The sequence below is a fragment of the Lactuca virosa genome, chromosome 9, assembly GCF_052849685.1.
Source record: "Lactuca virosa cultivar CGN04683 chromosome 9, Lactuca_virosa_CGN04683_v6, whole genome shotgun sequence".
Classification (NCBI taxonomy): domain Eukaryota; kingdom Viridiplantae; phylum Streptophyta; class Magnoliopsida; order Asterales; family Asteraceae; genus Lactuca; species Lactuca virosa.
Window position 1 is genome coordinate 149,312,990 of NC_136434.1, and position 19,905 is coordinate 149,332,894.

Genomic DNA, 19,905 nt, shown 5'->3' on the forward strand with positions numbered 1-19,905 from the left:
TTTACAAGTCATTGTTGGGCTACTTAACAAAAAGAATATCAATTTTTAGACCAAATTTGATTTTTTTTTTAAATAAGCCCAAACCAAAAACATGATTTTTTTTTTGGTGGGTTGACCTAACTAGAAAGCAACGATTTGTTCCCCTTTTTGTATATTGTGGAGTTTTGTTTGTGAACCGGGTAATGGTAACAACAGACTAACCAGGTAATGGTAACAACATAGTAGTTTAACTTTGATATTTTTGGATTGAGTTGAATTATGAACATAAATCTGTTGGTATGTTATGAATTATGAACTTAGTTATCTAAAATATATGTTATCAATTATCATGTTAGTATGCTATGAGTTATGACATTTAGCTCTCTGTTAAAATATATATTTTTAACATATACCGTGTGTATATATATATATATATATATATATATATATATATATATATATATATATATATATATATATATATATATATATATATATATATATATATATCAACTATGAATTATCATTTTAATCATGAATTTTATGATTTTAATTGTATATAGTATTAAAATATTAATACTCTAATATAAAAATTCTGTAAAATATGAAAAAACCAAGATAACCTTATAGTTCGTAAATCAACAATCTTCCACTTGAAAGCTAATCAAGAAATCAATTTTTATATATGATGGACCCTGTTATATTTAATTATGGATACTCCAATACACATAATAGCAACATACTTACAATTCTTCACTCATAATAACATCATACTCACGGTAATTTACCATAATAACAATACATAACAAATAAAATATAATGTCTATATTGGTAACAAATAGCAAATACATCACTATTATAAGTTAATATTTGTAGCAATTGCAAAGTATCTTGTTATTGTGTGCAAATTAACCCATTATTAACAACCACAGTTACTTTTCAACTTATTTAAATTGACATGTGAAAGTTGATAGAATTCACAAAACTACATAGCGAATTATTATCAACATCTATAACTACATACATTAACCAAATAAATAACTCTCCAAATTCAAACAACTGTGTACCATAGATCCATATGAATCCTTACAAGTCACAGTAAATTATTTGAGATGGAGATCGTGATCATCTTGATGGGGTTGCAGACATGGAATCATCTGTCAACGAACGATCACCATCACCAGACAAATCTTCTTCACTTTCCGAATCAGCATTAGGGATCTTAATGCTCTCGACTTCTCTTACTACCTCGCTCATCTCCGGCCGCTTTTCCGGCGATTTATCACAACAACGAACAGCTAATTGCAACAATTTCAACATTCCATGAGTCGCACTTCTTTGCCCCATGATTTCCAGATCAAAGATCTCAGCTGTCCATTCTTCACGAACAGCACGGTGAACCCAGTTGCAGAGATCCACGGCGTTCTCGTCTTGTGGAGCCGATTGGACACTAAGTCTCCCTGTTAGAAGCTCCATTACTAGGCTCCCGTAGCTCCATACGTCGGATTTCTTTGAGATCCGTTTGGAGGTTAGGAATTCCGGCGATTTGAAGGCAAACATCCGTTGATTGGCTATTGTATTTGAGATGATTGAGGTGAAACCGTAGTCGGAAACTAGAACCATGTTGTTCTCATCGATGAGAACATTGGATGATTTGAGATTACCATGAGGAACTAGGGTTTGGGATTGGGAATTAGGGTTCATGTGTAAGTATTCCAAGGCTCGAGCTACTCCTCGTGCGACGGCTAACCTTGCACTCCATCGGAATGGAATTCGATCACTCGTCCCTCTTCCTCCTATATTAAGAAAAATCAAACTCGATTAATTTTTTTCTTAATGTTTTCACATACATATTTAAAAGTGCAAAATACATAAATTTTTATATTTTATCGATTTAGCAATAACAATATGAAAAATGTTAGGAGTTAAAGATATTTAATTTTTAATTTTTATTTTAATATTCATAGCTTATTTGAAACCGATGAATTTTTGTACTTGCTTTTGTAGTAATTAATTTATTATACCTTTTTATATCCTAATTAAAAGTAATATAAATATACCAATTTTATCCTAAAAAAAATGGAGTAAAAAAGTTACCATGGATACGATTGAAAAGATTCCCGTTGGTTATGAATTTCTGCACCAACAACTTCTCGTTTTTGGAGAAATAATAAGCAAGAATTGGCGTCAAATTCGGGTGTTTCTGAGCTGCAATCCCTTTCATCATCTTCATGAATTCATCGTTGCTTAATGGCTTCAAATCCCTCAGCCTCTTCACAATCACATTCCGACCATCTTCCAATCGAGCTCGATATGTGTTCCCGAAGTTCCCTTTTCCCAAACTCTCCGCCGATGCTTTCATCAGATCCCCAAGCTCGAACTCCGCCACCCCATCAACGAATTCAAGCTTCCCTTCATCTTCCTTCCCCCCATTTTCATGGCGATCCATCATCTTACTTGATGTCTCCACTTCCACTTCCTCCACCGCCTTTTCCTCATCCTTCTCCTTCTTCTCCATGATCTTCCGATTAAGTTGTTTGTTCTTTTTGTAGAACAATAGCAACAGAAAAAGAAGAACCAACAACCCTAGAATATTCACGATAATCAGAATCACGACAATTCCAGACTTCTCCGGCTTACCGGAATTATTAGTCGCCGGTGATGTGAAGCTACAAGGTGTAGAAGAAGGTGGTCCACATAAAAATAAGTTATGATCGTATGAAGATGAGTTAAACGATTGTAGTTTTTTCGTATCTGGTATTGGCCCTGAGAGATTGTTGTTTGAGAGATTAAGTTCTTTCAAACTTGATTGATCAAACCATGGAATCGCACCAGACAACCTATTATCTTGAAGATTCAATGACTGTAGAAGAACCAGATCGACAAGTGAAGGTGAAATGAAGCCATTAAAATGGTTGTTAGACAAGTCAAGGTATGTGAGACCTATGTTTCTTGAAAAATCCATTAGTTCACCAGATAATGAATTGTTCTTGAAGCTTAAAACTGATAACGAAGTGAGGTTGAAGAAAGCATCAAGCTTGATTTCGCCATAGATGTCAAGATTCTCTAGGGTTACACCAACGACTCTATTGTTACTACAATTGACTCCATACCAATGATCAAGACAATCGAAGCTTTGCCATTGGTCATCAAGAAAAGTGCTACGAAAACCATCTTTGAGTGCCAAAAGAGCATTTCTTTCATCTTCAGTGAAACCTATGACAATATCGGCATTTTCAAGGGCATGAATGACAATATAATTGTGTAGCATAATGGATGCAAAAAAGGGTAACATGAAAAGCTTTGAAAAACCCATGATTTTGGATCTGGTTTTCATTGATGTGATATTGAAAATGAGCTAAAAATAATTGTGTACTAATAGCAAGATGTAAGAAAAATATTCCATGGGGATGCTTATGAGTTGTAGATTGTTCATTGTTTGAAGAGGAAATCGAGAAAATTATATTCATATTTTATTTTTATTGGAATTGTTCAATTTGAGAATCCTAAGACTAAAGGATGTATGACATTTGGTTCCTAAATGTATGGATGGAAGTGTATGATTGATTGTTGACAGGTGAATGTGTAATTTTATACATGAAATAGTTTTCTATAAGAATGTTTAAAAGATATAAAATAACAAGTCTAGAATTTTTAGGATATAAAATTACATGTAATGATCGGATTTGTATTCGGATTTTATTTTTATAAGTGAGAGCATCTTCAACTACGTATTGTTTGATAGTTGTTGATCAAGTCAAATTTAATTAAACCAAAATCTGACCTGATAAGATTTAATCTTAAATCTGATAGAGTAATAGGCATTTAATAGGAGTCAGGACCATATGCTTTTAAATGTGATATTAACCGTACCGAGTCACACTCAACCTCTTATCAGACCCAGAATTATAAAAATGAAAAATATAATCAAATCTTCCCCGATAGCTCGGTCGTCGTCAGGTAAAAACACAATTTTTGTTAATACGTAATACCTTACAAAATTTGATGTTATGGTATTCATATTACGTCAAAACGTCAACTTTCATGTTACACATAAATTATGATATACATAACAAATAAAATAACATTTTAAAATACACAAAATTCCAAAAAATAAAATAAAAAATATTGCAGCTTTAAATTGAGTTCACATTGAATATGATATTTAAAATGTTTAATATGGGTTTAAAATTAATCATTTTATCTTGACGGGCTTTATAGAAAAAATAAAAAATAAATAACTATAGTACATTATAACTAATATGTTATAATAAAATAACATAATAGAAGATATGTTATTTATTATCAAAACATAAGAAATAAACTTAATATTTTTTTAGTGTATGGTTAATATATATATTTTTTTTAAACAACAAATCTAATCATAATTTTAATTATATCTTGGATGAGACTTAAATTGAGCTAAAATCATAATTTTAAATATAACCCCTTTCAATATTACAAAATAAGCTAATAGTATTATGGGAATACATTGTCGATAAAGAGCATATACATAATTTTCATGTTATATTTTGTATGCACATTTAAAAATAAAATGTCATATATGTTCATGATGTGATACAATTTAGTTATTGTTCTCAAGTGTGAAAATAGTTAAAGACTCGAGTCAGAAATAAATATTTCTATAAATAAAATCAAATAATTTATAAGAGAATTCGTTCATGCCAACGGCTTAAAAGTTAAAAACCTTCTAACATTCTTGTGGAATAATTTCGGTTTCTAAGAATTGTCAACATTATTGTCTTGTAGTACCCATAAATATAATATGTTTTATTTATACATAAAATAGTATCTTTTTTAGCCAACTCTACATTGAATATTTTGACTTCATAGAAATGTTGAACAAACCAAGGTCAGCCCCCTCCACATCATTGTCTTGTTGATGCCCATCTTTTGTTGTTTCTATTTGTTTCAAAATAAAACTTTTATAGAATACCACAAACTAATCATGCATTTTTTTTTTTAATTTTATAACAAAATATCACCTAATAATATGCAAAGCTGATCAAGATTATTCCTTTTTTAAAGTAAACGTTTTTGTGTTTTTACTTTTGCGAAATACCTTAAGTCAAATCTATATTTTTTTAGAATCACAAACTGCTTACAAAATTCTAAATTTTTTCAAAATAAAATTCATGCTTGACTATTGATTTAGTGTTCTCTAATGATTTAGAGTAAGATTATGGGCTTTGTTTAAACGTGAAGGGAAAAACACGTCAAGAATCTGAATAACTAAGAATAATATCAGTTCAAATGGAATAGAATTAAGATATCAAACGTAAACAACCACCAACAAGAATAACGACGCAGTAAATAAAAGAGACACATGGATTTACGTGGAAAACCCAAAACGGGAAAAACCACTGGCGGAGGAAGCTAAAAAACAATCCACTATAACTTGCAGTGTTTACAGAGGTTGAGTAAAGAGAGACTACAATGTGCTTTAATGGTGATTTGAAGATTAGGGTTAAAACCCTTTGTTGTTGTAACCGTCGTTTGTAACGCTTGGATATGGTATTAGCTAAATTCCCTAATTTATTGTATTTTTTGTGGGGACTCGACGAGTTGGAAGCTCCAACTCATCGTGTCGAGGGGGGTTGTTGGCCGGGGACATTTTTGGTCCAACTCGACGAGTCGGGGTGTCCCAACTCGGCGAGTTGGCGGCTGTGAAGAAAACCCCAATTTTAGGGTTTTGCACCCTATTTAAAGACCTTAAATCTCTTGGCTGGCCTCTTTACCAGCCTCCTTGTCCAGAAAACCCTAATTTTGTGTGTTATCCTCCAAGGTTGAGTGTGTGAGCTTGTGGTGTGCTTGGAGAGTTGGTTTTTGGTATTCTTTGGAAGGAGTTTGAAGATTGAAGGAGCTTAGTTTGGAAGGAAGGCTTTGGATCCAGAAACTCTCCATTTGTTGCAGTTCTTTTGAGGTATAAAGTCGATACCTTGTGTTGTTATCTTCTAGATCTCTTTGTTGGATGTTTTAGCTTGATTTTTGGGTGTATGGTTGATAGGGTTGAGCATGGGTCGGTTTGGGTCGGTTTTGACCCAAAACCGAACCCAAAACCGATGGTATCGGTTTTCAAATATTTAAAACCGAACCCTAAACCCAAACCGATGGGTCGGTTTCCCGGTTTTTCGGTTTTTTCAAACTCGGTTTCAGTTTTAAACCCAAAACCCGTTCGAAATTTCACTTGTGGGATTTGGTAGTTTGTATTGCTTTATATAAGAGGAGAATAGGAAGAATGTTTCATCTTGTGTCGATGTGGGATAAAGTTTTGCTATAACAAATAGAAGAAACAAAGGGGTAAACAAAATAAAAGCACCACACGTCAATAGAAAGGATCGAACCCCAGTCTTTTACATTATATGTCCGCCTCCTTAGCCAACACACCAGCCATCTGTTTGTGTTTACAAGTAAAGGAAAACCTATATATACATATATAAATCGCAGAATTCATATTTTTATAAAGATCGGTTCGGTTTGGTTTCTCTCGGTTTTGCACATTCCTAAAACCCAAACCGAACCGAATTTTTCAGTTTCTAAATAATACAAACCCAAACCGTCGGTTTATGCTTCAGTTTCGTCGATTTTTGTCAGTTTTTCGGTTTCCGGGTTCGGTTTTGCTCACCCCTAATGGTTGAGTTGTCCAAAAGGTTAAGGGTTCCAGGGGTTATTATGTTAGATCTAACCCTTTCATGACCTCTCTTGGCATAAAGTTGCAAGCTTTGCTAGGTCCTAAGTCCCATCCATGCATTAAGTTTATTAAGCCATTTTGGGTCCTAAGGTTCCTTTCTTACATGCATGAACGTAAAGTTGGAAACTTTACGTGATATTCCAGCCTTGGGGTGCAAGATCTGTGTTTTGGGACTATGTTTTGAGAGTTTAAGGGCTTGATGGGTTAAGCCCCACTCTATTAAGTCAAGGATTCGGGTTTGGGTTCATTGTGGTGGTTTTTAAGGGTAAAGTTGGAAACTTTACCCTTCTAGACATCATTTGGGAGAAGATTTGAGAATTGAAGCTTCTAGATTCGATGAAAACAGCTTAAGGCATTAACGTAAAAAGTGAAAAGTGAATTTTTGATAAATTACTTTTTAGCCTTAGCAATCTAAACTAAAGTCATAGTATTCGTTAAACCGAGAGTGTACATATAGAGAACGTCCAAATCTGACTTCATAAGAGGAAGTTATGAATTTTTCGAAGTTTCAGCGTAGCAGTATACAGCTCAGAAATCAAATTTTAGATTGTTCAAATTTTAGCCAAAATGATCTAAATGAGAATTGAATATCTCATTAATAGGAGTTCAACGATAAAAAGACAGTCGAAAACGGAGTCCATATGTAGAAGTTATGAATTTTACACGGTCGTTAACAATGTAATCTTCTCAGACTGTTAAATTTAAAATCGGTCAAGAATTAGCCAATGGGGTCAAAAGGAAAGTCGTACATCTTGTCAATACCTATACGTGGATATAAATAACGTCAAAAACGGAGCTCGTATGCGAAAGTTATAAATTTTTTAAAATTGGTTGTTTTACCTGCGTCTTGTGCCACGTGTCAGCACCAGGCGAAACCTTGGTGCCTATGCAAGACTCACGATGTGAGAGGCATGTCTCACGACGTGAGAGGCACCTGGACAACCTATAAATAAAGCCGAAAATCACTCCATTCTTCACACCTTCCAACTCTATTCTCTCCTAAACCCCCCAAGGTCCCAAGACCTTTTCTCTAGCACCTCGTAGGTGTTAGTAACGAAGTCGGGTGCGCCAGAAAGCCCCGAGGAGAAGAGCTTTAGGCTAAGACATTCTGCAGGTGCAGAGCCCGGTTCCTCACTAAACCCCCTTGTAAGTGAGTTATGATTACCATACTTTAAGCATGACTTATGTTTAAGTTCATTATCGTTATTATGAACCTATAAACAAGATTTATCAGTGATTCCAAGTCGTTATACTGATTGATCTACTTACGGAAGATGTGTCTAGAACTGTAACGCCCGATGGTTCCGAGGTATTATTCATTTTTCTAATCATTTATTTAATTGTTTTAACCATGTAAGTTTGTAACACCCCAATTTTCCCAATAAAATTTTCATTTTTAATTAATCAAAACATTCCCATAAAATATGTAATCTCAATAACAATTGTTTTCAAAACCCATAACATCAAATGTGTTATTCAAAATATCAGAGTGTCCCAAATAAAATGTCGGAGAGTGCACGTCGCGCCATCAAGCCTTGCCCTAGCCCTTAGGCTCAGAAGTACCTGAAACAAATCAACAAACTGTAAGCTAATGCTTAGTGAATTCCCCAGAGCATACCCCACACAATCCACATAATCACATAATCTATATTAGCTATATAAGCTACATAAACCACATAAGCCATGCATACAATCATAGAAGGATGCCATAGAAAACCTCCAAGGTCTTACACTGAATGCCACTGGAAACCCCACGTGGTCTTAGATATTTTCCATGGGAACCCCCGCATGGTCTTTACTAACTACCACTGGAACCCCCACGTGGTCTTAGCTACCTGCCATGGGAACCCCCACATGGTCTTCACTAACCAAGAAATATCATACAAGTTAAACATGTAACATACTAGGTTGCCATGGAAACCCTCCAAGGTCTTATACCAAATGTCATGGGAACCCCCACATGGTCTTAATCTACTGTCACAGGTACCCCTGGGGTCTTCCATGCAAATGTCATTCTAACATAATGCATAATCAATAAAAAATCCACATATCATAAATGGGCCGACCTTGGTATCTTAGACCCATTGGTATGGTGAGAAGACTCACCTCTCAAGAATGTTGAACTGATAAGATAGAATAAGTCCTAACGCGTAGCTCCAACTCAACCGCCTACAACCATCAGGTGACTGACTTGTCAAAATCCCGAAATACCAATCATACCCTCAAAGTCAAACTTGGTCAACCATGGTCAAAGTCAAGGTCAACAGTCAATGTTGACCCAACTCGTTGAGTTCCTTCAGTGTTCGAAAAACTGGGGGGGGGGACCCTAACCAACTCGCTGAGTTATCTTCTCAACTTGTCGAGTTCACTGTGCATACCGAAAACGGGAAAACCCGATCCAACTCATCGAGTTGCCAGGTCAACTCATCGATTTTTCCCTTATCTTAACATGTTCAGTCCTTCCAGTCGAATCCAAAGCCCCAAACTACAGATCCAGTACCTTAGGACTAAAATACCAGGTAAAGTTGCAAACTTTACGTGCATGCAAGGCCTCATGAGGCTAAAACACTAAAGTTAAGTCTCATACAAGGTTTAGGGCATGGAGGATGGCCATAGCTTGATAAAGGTTGAATCTTTAGGCCCAAAGAGGCCTAAGGTGTCCAGATCTGAAGTCACAACTTCAAATCATGCTCAACTCCGAAAACGGTTCCAAAATAGGCTAAAAATGCACTAAACTACCATGGGAGGAGATCTAAGAAACAAGAGATTAAGGTAAAGACTTTTTACCTCATGGTAGATGTTGGATCTATAGCCTTCTCCTCACTTCAATCTCTTCAATCTTCAAGTTTCCTTTCAAAGAGCACAAGATTCACTCTCCAAAGCTCACACACACTCAAGAAAACACTAAAGCATGGCTAGGGTTTCTCTCTGGACAGTAAGGACGATGAGGGAGGCCACAAATGAGCCATAAGTTCTTTAAATAGGGTACAAACCCCTGGAAATTAGGGTTTGCCTTTACAGCGTCTACTCGTCGAGTGGACCCTAAGTCCCGCGTCCAAAACGATCTCTACTCGACGAGTTGGAGCTCCCCAACTCGTCGAGTTCCAGTCCAAAACCCTAAAAATCTTGAAAAATAAATGATACCTGAAACAAGCGTTACAAATCTCCCCCACTTGAACTAGACTTCATCAAAATCGAAGTTTCCTGATGCGAAAAAATCTGGGTAGTGGTCCCGCATCTCATCTTTCGGCTCCCATGTCCATTCGGAGCCTCTTCGGTGCTCCCATTGCACCTTCACTAACTTCAATTCCTTATTGCGAAGGACCTTAGTCTTCCTATCCAGAACAGCAACGGGCCTATTAATGTAGTTCAGGCTCTCATCCACCTGAATGTCGTCCAGAGAAACAACTGTGGCCTCGTCTGTGACACACTTCCGAAGCTGAGACATGTGGAAGGTGTTGTGTATCTGTCCAAGCTCGTTCGGCAGATCCAAGCGATAAGCCACCTTGCCCACCCGGGCAGTAACCATGAATGGTCCAATATATCGGGGCCCTAGCTTGCCCCTCTTCCGAAACCTAATGACACCCTTCCATGGTGACACTTTCAGCAAGACGAAATCCCCCACTTGAAACTTGAGATCCGATCGGCGCTGGTCAGCATAGATTTTCTGACGGCTCTGCGTAACTCGCAGCCTGTCGCGCACCTGCTGAATCAACTCCGTAGTCTTGAGTACTACCTCTGTAACAACCCAAAAATCATGACCAAAATTTTCATTTTTAATATAACGATTTATAAAATAAGTAGTAAAAGAACATCATCAAGTAATGTATTTCTTAAAACCATAGTTCACGTGTCTCAAAAACCATATCATCAAATAATAACAATGTCAGAGTACAATCCCAAGAACATCATAGTGCGGACAATAGTGGTGTGATGCGCTGCTACCGAGACGGCTCCTTTCCCTTCGAGGAAGAAGGACCTGAAAACCGTAAGCATAAAGCTTAGTGAGTTCCCCCATCATACCGCTTACCATACATAACACATACATAACCGGGTACTAGCTACCCCTTCGGTCTCTTTCAACCGGTAGCTTGCCTAGCATATCAGGGTGCTGGCCTACCCTTTCGTTCCTGTCGATCGGTAACTCGCCTAGCATATCAGGGTGTTGGCCTACCCCTTCAGTCCTGTCGACCGGTACCGGGGACTACTTCACCCCCTACTCCTACTAAAGGGTTTAATACATAGCAAACAATCCTATGTGTGCATGCAACCCTAATTTGAGGATCTATGTTTTCACTATTAGACATACAAGCATTGAACACAAAAACTAGAAACCCTAGGAGGAACATGTAATTTTCGAAATTAACATATAATTTGGGTTAGGATACATACCTTGATTGTTATATTGTAATAACAATCAAATCCTTGAAGATCTTGAACTTTGGTAGCAAGCGCCACATGTGTCGCGCCTCTAATGGCTCACAAACAAACCTAACAACCAAGGATTACTATGGAGAGAGAAGGGAAGTGTAAAATTCGGCTCTAAGCCTTTCTTGGAGTGCATGGGACGAAATCCAACCCTATAAGGGTTTATATAGGTGATAAGGAAGGTTTAGGATAAGGCAGATGTATCTTAGATAACCCTAATCCCTTAACTTCCTCCCTAAGGCTTCCAAGGCACCCTTAGAGCCCAAGGAAACCCTAGGACACTCTAGATTTCGTTCCCCACCTCTAAGGGAGATCCTAGAATGCTCAATTCTACTTTTGATCATCTTCACCTTTAGTTCCTGCAGTTTCAATTAATTCCTTTAATCCCAAAATTAATTCCAAATTAATTTCTGATTAAATATTAATTAAACAATATGATTTCTAATTAATATATTATATCCATAATACATTAATAAATCATTTATCTTGATTTCAAATTAATTTATTAACCACGTAATAAATTAATAAATCATTCCTCTCTCTCTCTAACAGTTATCCTATTCAATTGTCAGGTTTGAAGGCAACCCAAAAGGACATTGCTACTATCAATTCAAGTACATACCAATTATAGTTATGGGCTTAGACACCCAATACAACAGTCTCCCACTTGGATAAGTCTAATAACTATAGTTTCAAGTATAACTTCAAAAATTGACTAGCAAATTTTAGCTACCAAAAGCCGCTGTCGAACTCTGACCTAGTCAGTGACGTTTCCTTAGATAAGGGATCAAATATTCCTCCATTCTACAAGATATCGTATGGATATGAGACATGGATTATAATCAATCTATGTCCAATAGTTGTTTCCCGATTTCCGATTTATGACGACTGACTAATTGAACAAATCAAATCAATCCAGGCTTGGCCAAGCGCTTAGGGATTCGTCACTAAATCATCGAGGGGCCCACATATATTGCTTTTAACCCATTTAGGTTAAAAGGAATGGATAAACTTTGTCTCATATGCTTGTACTATTTACTCATCAAATCATACACAACAATACGTTTTATAACATCAAGTTACTGATGCGTTTACGTATTATCAATGCACATCCGACTCGTAAACAACAACTATATGTCTCCGTTTCAAGAATATAAGATATTATCGTCTCACATCACTCGTGATAGAATCCATGAAGTGATTCAAGTGAGCAAGGGTTTAATCCAATACTCAAATCCTATTTCAGGAGTACTCATGAACACTGCAACAAACATTTGCTATGTCTAAGCACTTAGACAATCTACAGTCGAATTCATGACAATCTTAATTCACTACTTACTTCCAAGGTATGATACACTGTGGATGTTTGAATAATCCTATTATTCGGGAAGCAAAACATGCGAAGTGAAACAAGAATAACCTAATTCAATATGGTCTCAAAACTTGTGAATATAAATAAAACACTTATTATTTAATCACCATATTAGTTAGACCTTATTCATTGTATAATGTTTCAAACAATCAACTAAATACTTAGATTAAAACATCCGTCATGCCATGCTCTTAGCATGCACATCATGTTTATCTATGGTCCTTCCTTTGTGAAATGGATCAATTGGATACATTTTCAATTATACTCATTTCACAATTCTAAATCCTTATTACAAGTATAAGAATACCAAATTATTTCTACTTCTATAATGTGTTAGAGTCTAAACTTTCACGCAATAATCCTTTTGTAATGTCAAGGCACCAAATTCACATAGACTTTGCCAACGATATTACAAAGCATTCCATTGGAGATTTGTTAAAAATAATCCATGGAAGTGAAGTCTCATATTCAAAGTACATTCCTTTGAACATCCTTCTTGCATAAAAGTTTCTAACTTATATATAGACTCTAAATATCCAACTCCCATAATGGAAACATTTCCATATTGCCATTTGACATCTATTCTTAATAGAATCCTATCTATTCAGAATTACATCAATACGGTCCATTTATTACTATACTTCCAACTGTCCACAAGCAACCAATCTTTAACGAGCCTCATATTGTCCTTGACAGTTGTTAACAACTTTAGTCATATCAAGTTCTATTCATTTTCCCTCTTAATGCCCCGGGCATTTGGAAAATCAGAACGAGTGAATATTATAGCATGTGCAATTGATTCTATACCTAAAGCATATGGGATTCGATCCACAATGTCTTGCATAGAGATATGATACTTGACCAGTCTCCTGCTATAATATTTTCATATATAGAATTTCCAATGTTGAAACATTTCAACCCGATATTCATATATGCTCATGACTAAGTTTGATTAATACTTCAATCTAAACTTTTAGATTAGAAATGAAGTAATAGTACCCTCTCCCTTTCTATAGCGAAACAAATTTCAAACTCTGCAAATTGAAAACTTTGTTTCCTATAAATAGCATTGCTAACTTGCAACACTCATCATAATGATTATGCTCCCACTATCATAATAATTATATTCTTACTAGGATAACGATTATGCTCCCACTAGCTTTGACATGTATCCAGAAATCAGCTGGACTTTTAGAAATCAATACCTATTGACTTTCTTACCAAAGTTCATATTTCTGATACGAGATGCTTCAATAAGTATTTATCTAGGCTTCTCAAGATCATACACCATTCATTAAATAGCTTATGTGTGTGTCTAAACCTTTCTGAACTTATAGCAACAAGTCCCGAATGTTCAAACCTTTTTCCATTTCTCACAATTCGATCTATGAAAAGGGATGCCGTAATCATACTCGAATTTAAGAACACAATTTTCACAACTTCTAACTCTAATGATATTTATCAATCCTTTAAAAATCTACTAGTGAAAGCGTTTTTCTCATAATCATTTTCATGAAGTAGAGAGAAACCTCTTGCCACTTAGATTTTATGGTGTATGTGTTCCTATCCATGTGGACTTGTCATTTCCAACCACTAGCATAAGATAAGGTTTATGACAAATTCAAACTCATATGGACTGAACTTGCTTAATCTCAATTTCTTGCCATCCGGTAGCACAAGGGCCTACCAGTGCTTCCAGGTTATGGAGCAACTCACTCACACTAAACAATGTACCTTCACAAATCAATGTGTTTTGCCGTATGCAATCAAATAAGAACTCATAGAACTCATATGCATAGTCAACTTAACTGGAATGGGTACAGAAACAAGAATATGTCAACACGATAGGTCACAAACCTCAAGTCGTGTGCTACTGGTAACTAAAAGGTTTATCCTTGATTAGTTCCTAAAAATTTTCAAGATTATCAAGACTCCCACTGACCTCTTGACATATAAGATTCAAATATTCAAGAGTTAGTGCGGATTCTTATTAAGAAAACACTTCCTACAATTGGTCTTAGTTGGTCTTTGTTTTATCCAAAAATTACAGCTACCAATTTCAAATGTGCAAGAGTAGGATAACATTTCTACTCCATATTTCATGAGGTGTTATAAACCTATTTAGAATACATTACTCAAGGTACAACTTGAAGTAACTAAGAGTATAACTCTAAACTCGATTTTGGAACAAAGTATGACTCACCTTCTTGATTTAACCATTTCAACAACTCCTGATTCCTCTTATTAGTCATATAAATGCACTAAGGTGTCCTTAGAGGATCAATTGTGATATGGTTCAATAACCATTAAGATGATCATAAAACACGATACCAAAGTATTCTCCTTTCCTTTCAGATTGGAAAAACTTTTATCTTTCTGCCTAATTGATTCTTCTTATTCATTCTGCTATGCTTTGAAATTTTTTCAAAGTATTAGAATTATACTTAATCATATAAGCATAAGCATATTCACTAAACCTTTAGTAAATCATGACAAATAGTCTTATCGTTCTTTGTGGTGGATCTGACCAGTGCACATCAATGTGTACTAGATCCTTTAGTCCTTCACTTGACTCAAATATACATGTGAACAAGGAATTAGTCTCAATTTACCAAAGATCAAGATTCTCATGCATCACACAATTTGAATTGCAAGATTCCAAGTTTCTGTCCAATTGAAACTTGGGTGATGAGAATCCTTCCTTATTTGGTAAATTATGACACTTCCACAAGCGATATAACTAAGAATCAATTCCATTTTCAACATTTCTATTAATAGAAATATAAACACCAATTTTCATAAATGTCAATGCAAGGAAACAAGAAGATAAAACAAACAATTCATTTTATTGATAAAGTGCGGAAAACGTGTCCTTACAATGTAAATAAATATGAAAACTATATTTCTTTAAATTCCTAAGCAATCTATCATAACTCCTAAGCAACAGCTCCAAAAACTGATCATTGAACCACGCGACCGAAATCCATTTATTCACGATCATATGCAACTTATTTTTCTTTTAAGCTTCCTTCCTTTTTCTTCGATCCTACAAAACATCAAAATATGATCAACACATCATGTAATAAGAATCTATAAATAGGAACTTAATAGAGTTAGATAATGAACTTACCTGAAGTAGAGTCCTACATTTTGACTTTACCATCTCTTAGATCTTTCAGGTAGTCAGGGCAGCTCCGCTTCCAATGTCCCTTCAACTGGAAGTAGAAACAGATGGACTCTTTAGGAATGACACGTGGAACTATATCATAACTGGCCTTTCTCTTACGGTCAAACTTTTTGACCTTGGCCAATTTCTCTCCCTTAGGAGAAGAAATCATTTCTGGACTATCAACATTTTCATTTCCTATGTCCATGGAAATTTAGAAGGTAGATCTTTCAATCAAATTTGCTTGACCAGTGCGCCAAAGCATTGCTGCCTCAGCAGCAATTAACAAATATGTCAGATCAATAAGGGTAACGTCGTGGTCTGTCATATAGTAGTCTTTAACGAACTTACTATACGACTCAGGAAGTGATTGAAGAACCAAGTCAACAGCCAGATTCCTTGGGAAAACGACACCCAACATTCCCAGCATGTCAATGTGCAACTTCATCTTCAGGACGTGTGCACATACAGACTTTCCATCTCGATGTTTGCATGCCAATAGGGCTTGAGTGACCTTGAACTTTTCAATTCGACGAAAACGTGGGTCAGGGAGAATTACTGGAGGAGGTGGACGAAGAGAAGTATGATCTCCAGTTCCACCAATGCATGAAGAAGGGAATGATCTTTCACCTTGATTAACACGTGGAAGATAATCTTCAGAAGGAAAGATTTTTCCAAAGGAATGTGGAAGACCATAAATGTCTGAACTTGAAATCTATAAGGGGAGAAAATTCAAGTTATTTGATTACATCCTTAATATAACACCCAAATGAAATATTAAGGCTAGGACCCAACAAAATAATTCACAATTCGGAAGAGGGATTCCGTAATCCAATTGAAAATTATTTGAAGGTAGGTAAATGACGATTTACCAATTCCACCATGAAAACGAAATTTTAAATGAATTAGGTTTTAAATGAAATTCCTAGATCTTTTGAGATTCATTGAACTTTTCAATGGCATGTTGAATCTCGATTATGCCCTTCAAGTTTGTGACTGGGATACCGAGGATCACAAACAAGGTGTGAATAACATGCAAATTAGCTTGTGTTGAGAGAAAAACTTGAGACACACTTGAACAATTGTTAGAACAAGTATAGTTGCAGAATAGTTTATCTCGAAGGATCTAAAAGCTCAACAATAATATAAATAAGTTAGAGTTAGATAGTTAGAGAGTTAGTTGCGGAAAGGTAAGGAAATGTAAATGACAGCAATTGTTATATCAAGTATACACATAAGTTGATTCATAACGAGGAATGCATTCAAACCAAGTTAGTAAGTGAGATCAAACTTAGTGATTAAGTCACAAGTGACTTGCTCCGAAGATAGATAATATTCAGTTATAATCTAAAGAGCTTCGGGAGAAAGAAGAGATTTAGGATGCGTAATAAGATAGAGAAGAGAGATTGAATTGATAGATTCAGAAGTTGTATTGAATAATTAAGAGTGAGCTCTATTTATAGAGTCTCAAAAGTTGCATTAGATCACGTCTCTAAGAGTAGCCATGCAAAGCATACTGGAAAATAGAGAGTATTAGAATTTAAGAAGATAAAGTAAAGTAATCTAGTAACTGATTTAGACTGCGGTTGATGATGACTTCGGGTGAGGTTCTTGACTGCGGATGCTTGATGGCTGCGGTGGCTGAAGTTCAAGAGGGTCACTTTTCATGATTCAACAATTTCCCCCTAAGTGACCTCTTTAACTTTCCTTCAGTTATCAAGTTTTAGAAACTTGATTAATATCCACCAAAACTTCCTGATGTTTTCTAACCAGGTGATCCTTCTAAGAATTTCGAACTTGACTTCAACAGTTGTGTGTTTAGACTTTTGAACTGTAGTTCGACAAACTTCAATCTGTTTTCTTGTGAGGCGATTCATGGCAGTCATCGGAATGAAGTACTTAGTATCATTGAGTTTTCGTTTGAAGATGACTCCAAGATCTGGGAAGTTTGTTGCACCTAGGGATCTTTCTTGAAATCCTTCAGTGATCATTGGTGCGGGGTCAAGTGGCGGGAGATCAAATTTCTTGGCTAGGGCAGGGTGAATGTCTGCATCGATTTTTGCGAAGTCACAGACAGTTTCCTTCAAGAAAATACTTTCCCTCTCAGGTTCTATCTTCATCTTTGGATGCTTCTCCGACTTGTTCTGGAACACCTTTGCTATGAGGAAGACTTCTTCAGGGTTCATGCATGGGAAGTCAGCTTGGGTGCGGACATAGTCATGTTCCCTTCTTGTGAGAGTGTATTGGATGAAGTCAGCTTTTATGAACTTCCGGGGCTTGTAATTCTTGACTGCGGATGGTCTATCGTTAGACCATATTTTCTCTATGGAAGACACATGTTTGGCATATAACTGATTCAGTCTTTCGAATTCCATAGGCAGTCTCTTGTGGTCGGGCAGATTGCGGTCAAATGGCTCAAATACAGTAAAGTATCTAGCATTGGGAGAGATTGGAACATCCCAATAGCCATCAGAAGGGGGTTCGGCATAGGTAAGGTAGGGTTTGTAGTCATCATCAAGTAGTCTGTGGTGGGGATTGATCCAGGAATTCACTAAGGATTCATCCATTATGATGTCGAATCCGTTTTCTCTCCAGATGAGCTCCGCAAACTTGGCTGCTTTCCAATCTTTCTTTTTCTGTTCGGTTGCGTGGGAGTCATCAGAGTGTTCGGATGACATGTTTGAGGCAAGATTTTTGAAGTGGGGAGGAGTCTCTGGTCGCTTAGGAGAGGGAGGGTTTTGAGTGATTTCCTTCTGCGGTGGAGACTGATGTTGCGGTGGAGTATGATGGCTTGGACTTGAGTGAAGAGATGGTTCCGGTGAGGGAATTTTGTCATTTATGATGGGGGGGGGGGGGCTTTGATGGTGCGAAATGCTGTTGGAGTGATGGTCTTCATCATCACTTCCCCCTCTTGAGGAATGCAACACCGGAGCATCCTCAAGCCATTGTCTGAGACCATCGACTTTGGCAAATACTTCCTGGAACTGTGCTTTCAGAACATCAGCCAGTTGCTGATTGTTGGGGATGGTAGGGTTGAAGAGTAGGCGATGTATTTCCTTTGTCGGCTGAAGAATCTATGGACCATGAAAGTTTGATGATAAGGAGCGTTGAAGTCTGTTGATGGTAGCTTGAAGAACTGAGATAGTGGACTCATATGCAATGTAAGTCTCAGCTATCAGCTTTTGAGATTGAGTTGACTAGTCCGCAATGGTTGTTTGTAAGTCTTTCTTGATTGCGGATACCTCAGAGATGAGGCGCTCCGCAACAGCCATGAATTGCTTGTGGTCAGCTTGGCGACTTATGTCTAGAGATCGAATCCCCATTTCAACCTTTAGAGAGATGCACTCAGCAGCCAACCTTTCACGGGTTTCCAGTCGTTCAATTCTTTCGATCAACGACTACAGTCCAGGAACGTCTTCTGGTTGCGGTTGAGTGGGCTTTACCGCAGCAAGGATCTGATCGACCTTGTCTTGAAGACTGGGGAATTCTTTTCGTGTCACCGTGTTCTTCTTCTTCTTCTTCTTCTTCTTATTCTTTGATTTGGGCTTGGAGGTTGAGTGGTGAGAGCCACTAGATTCTTCATCTTCATCAAAAATCATTAAGTCATCGTCAGAAGGAGAAGGTTGATTTACCTCATCAAGATCGATGTCATCGAAGCCGAGGGTGGGAGCTGAGCTAACTTCGATTGCGGTTCCCTCTTGTGATTCTCGAGCAGTTGGAGTTGGAGTTGGAGGGACTTTGGAGGCACCTGCAGTATCATGAGTGGACTGGGCCTTGCGAATTGTTTCAGCCATTTCAGTCATCCAGTCTTATACCTTCAGGATGGTGGCTACGGTATGAGCATTGTTGATGAAGTCCGCCCAATACTTGGCTACAGTTTGTATTTCTTGTTGTTTTTGATGCAGTTGCTTGATTTGATGATCCTTTCTAGATTGAAATGCCCTACGGAAAGCGACATACTTCTTGATATCGGACTCAGACATCGGAGTGTAGTGCAACCATGAATCATTCGATTCATCACCGTCAAATCCTTGGTAACGCACCGGGGTGTCCCTCGGGTTCACGGATCCTTGCACATTGGTGCTCACCGTGCCTAAACCACCTGTAGCAGATGTAAGCAGAGTAGGATTTCCTGAGCTTCCTCGGTCTCCTTGACCCGTGGTCAGGTCTGGCCTCGGCTCAGTTCTGGCAAGGGCGGAAGAATTGCCCTACGGTTGGGAAGGTGTTTGCAGTGTTTGAGTTACGGAC

The 19,905-nt window shown here is 37.0% G+C and overlaps 1 protein-coding gene across 1 annotated transcript; it reads right to left on the reverse strand.

Moving 5' to 3' along the window:
- Positions 1–911: 911 nt before the first annotated feature.
- Positions 912–19,451, reverse strand: LOC145139911 (pollen receptor-like kinase 4). Its single transcript, XM_079073575.1, has 4 exons — positions 19,290–19,451; positions 16,217–16,372; positions 2,077–3,337; positions 912–1,775 (listed from the first exon to the last, which is right to left on the reverse strand). The coding sequence occupies exons 1-4, from the start codon at positions 19,449–19,451 to the stop codon at positions 1,105–1,107; spliced, it is 2,250 nt and encodes a 749-aa protein (XP_078929701.1). The 3' UTR covers positions 912–1,104.
- Positions 19,452–19,905: the final 454 nt, after the last annotated feature.

Coding starts and splice junctions, on each gene's coding strand:
- LOC145139911 (XM_079073575.1), bottom strand. CDS start 19,451: ATGGCTGAAACAATTCGCAAGGCCCAGTCCACTCATGATACTGCAGGT. Junction 16,373..19,289: donor ATGACATCGATCTTGATGAG/GTAAATCAACCT, acceptor CTCCCCTTATAG/ATTTCAAGTTCAGACATTTA. Junction 1,776..2,076: donor TCTTTTCAATCGTATCCATG/GTAACTTTTTTA, acceptor TTCTTAATATAG/GAGGAAGAGGGACGAGTGAT.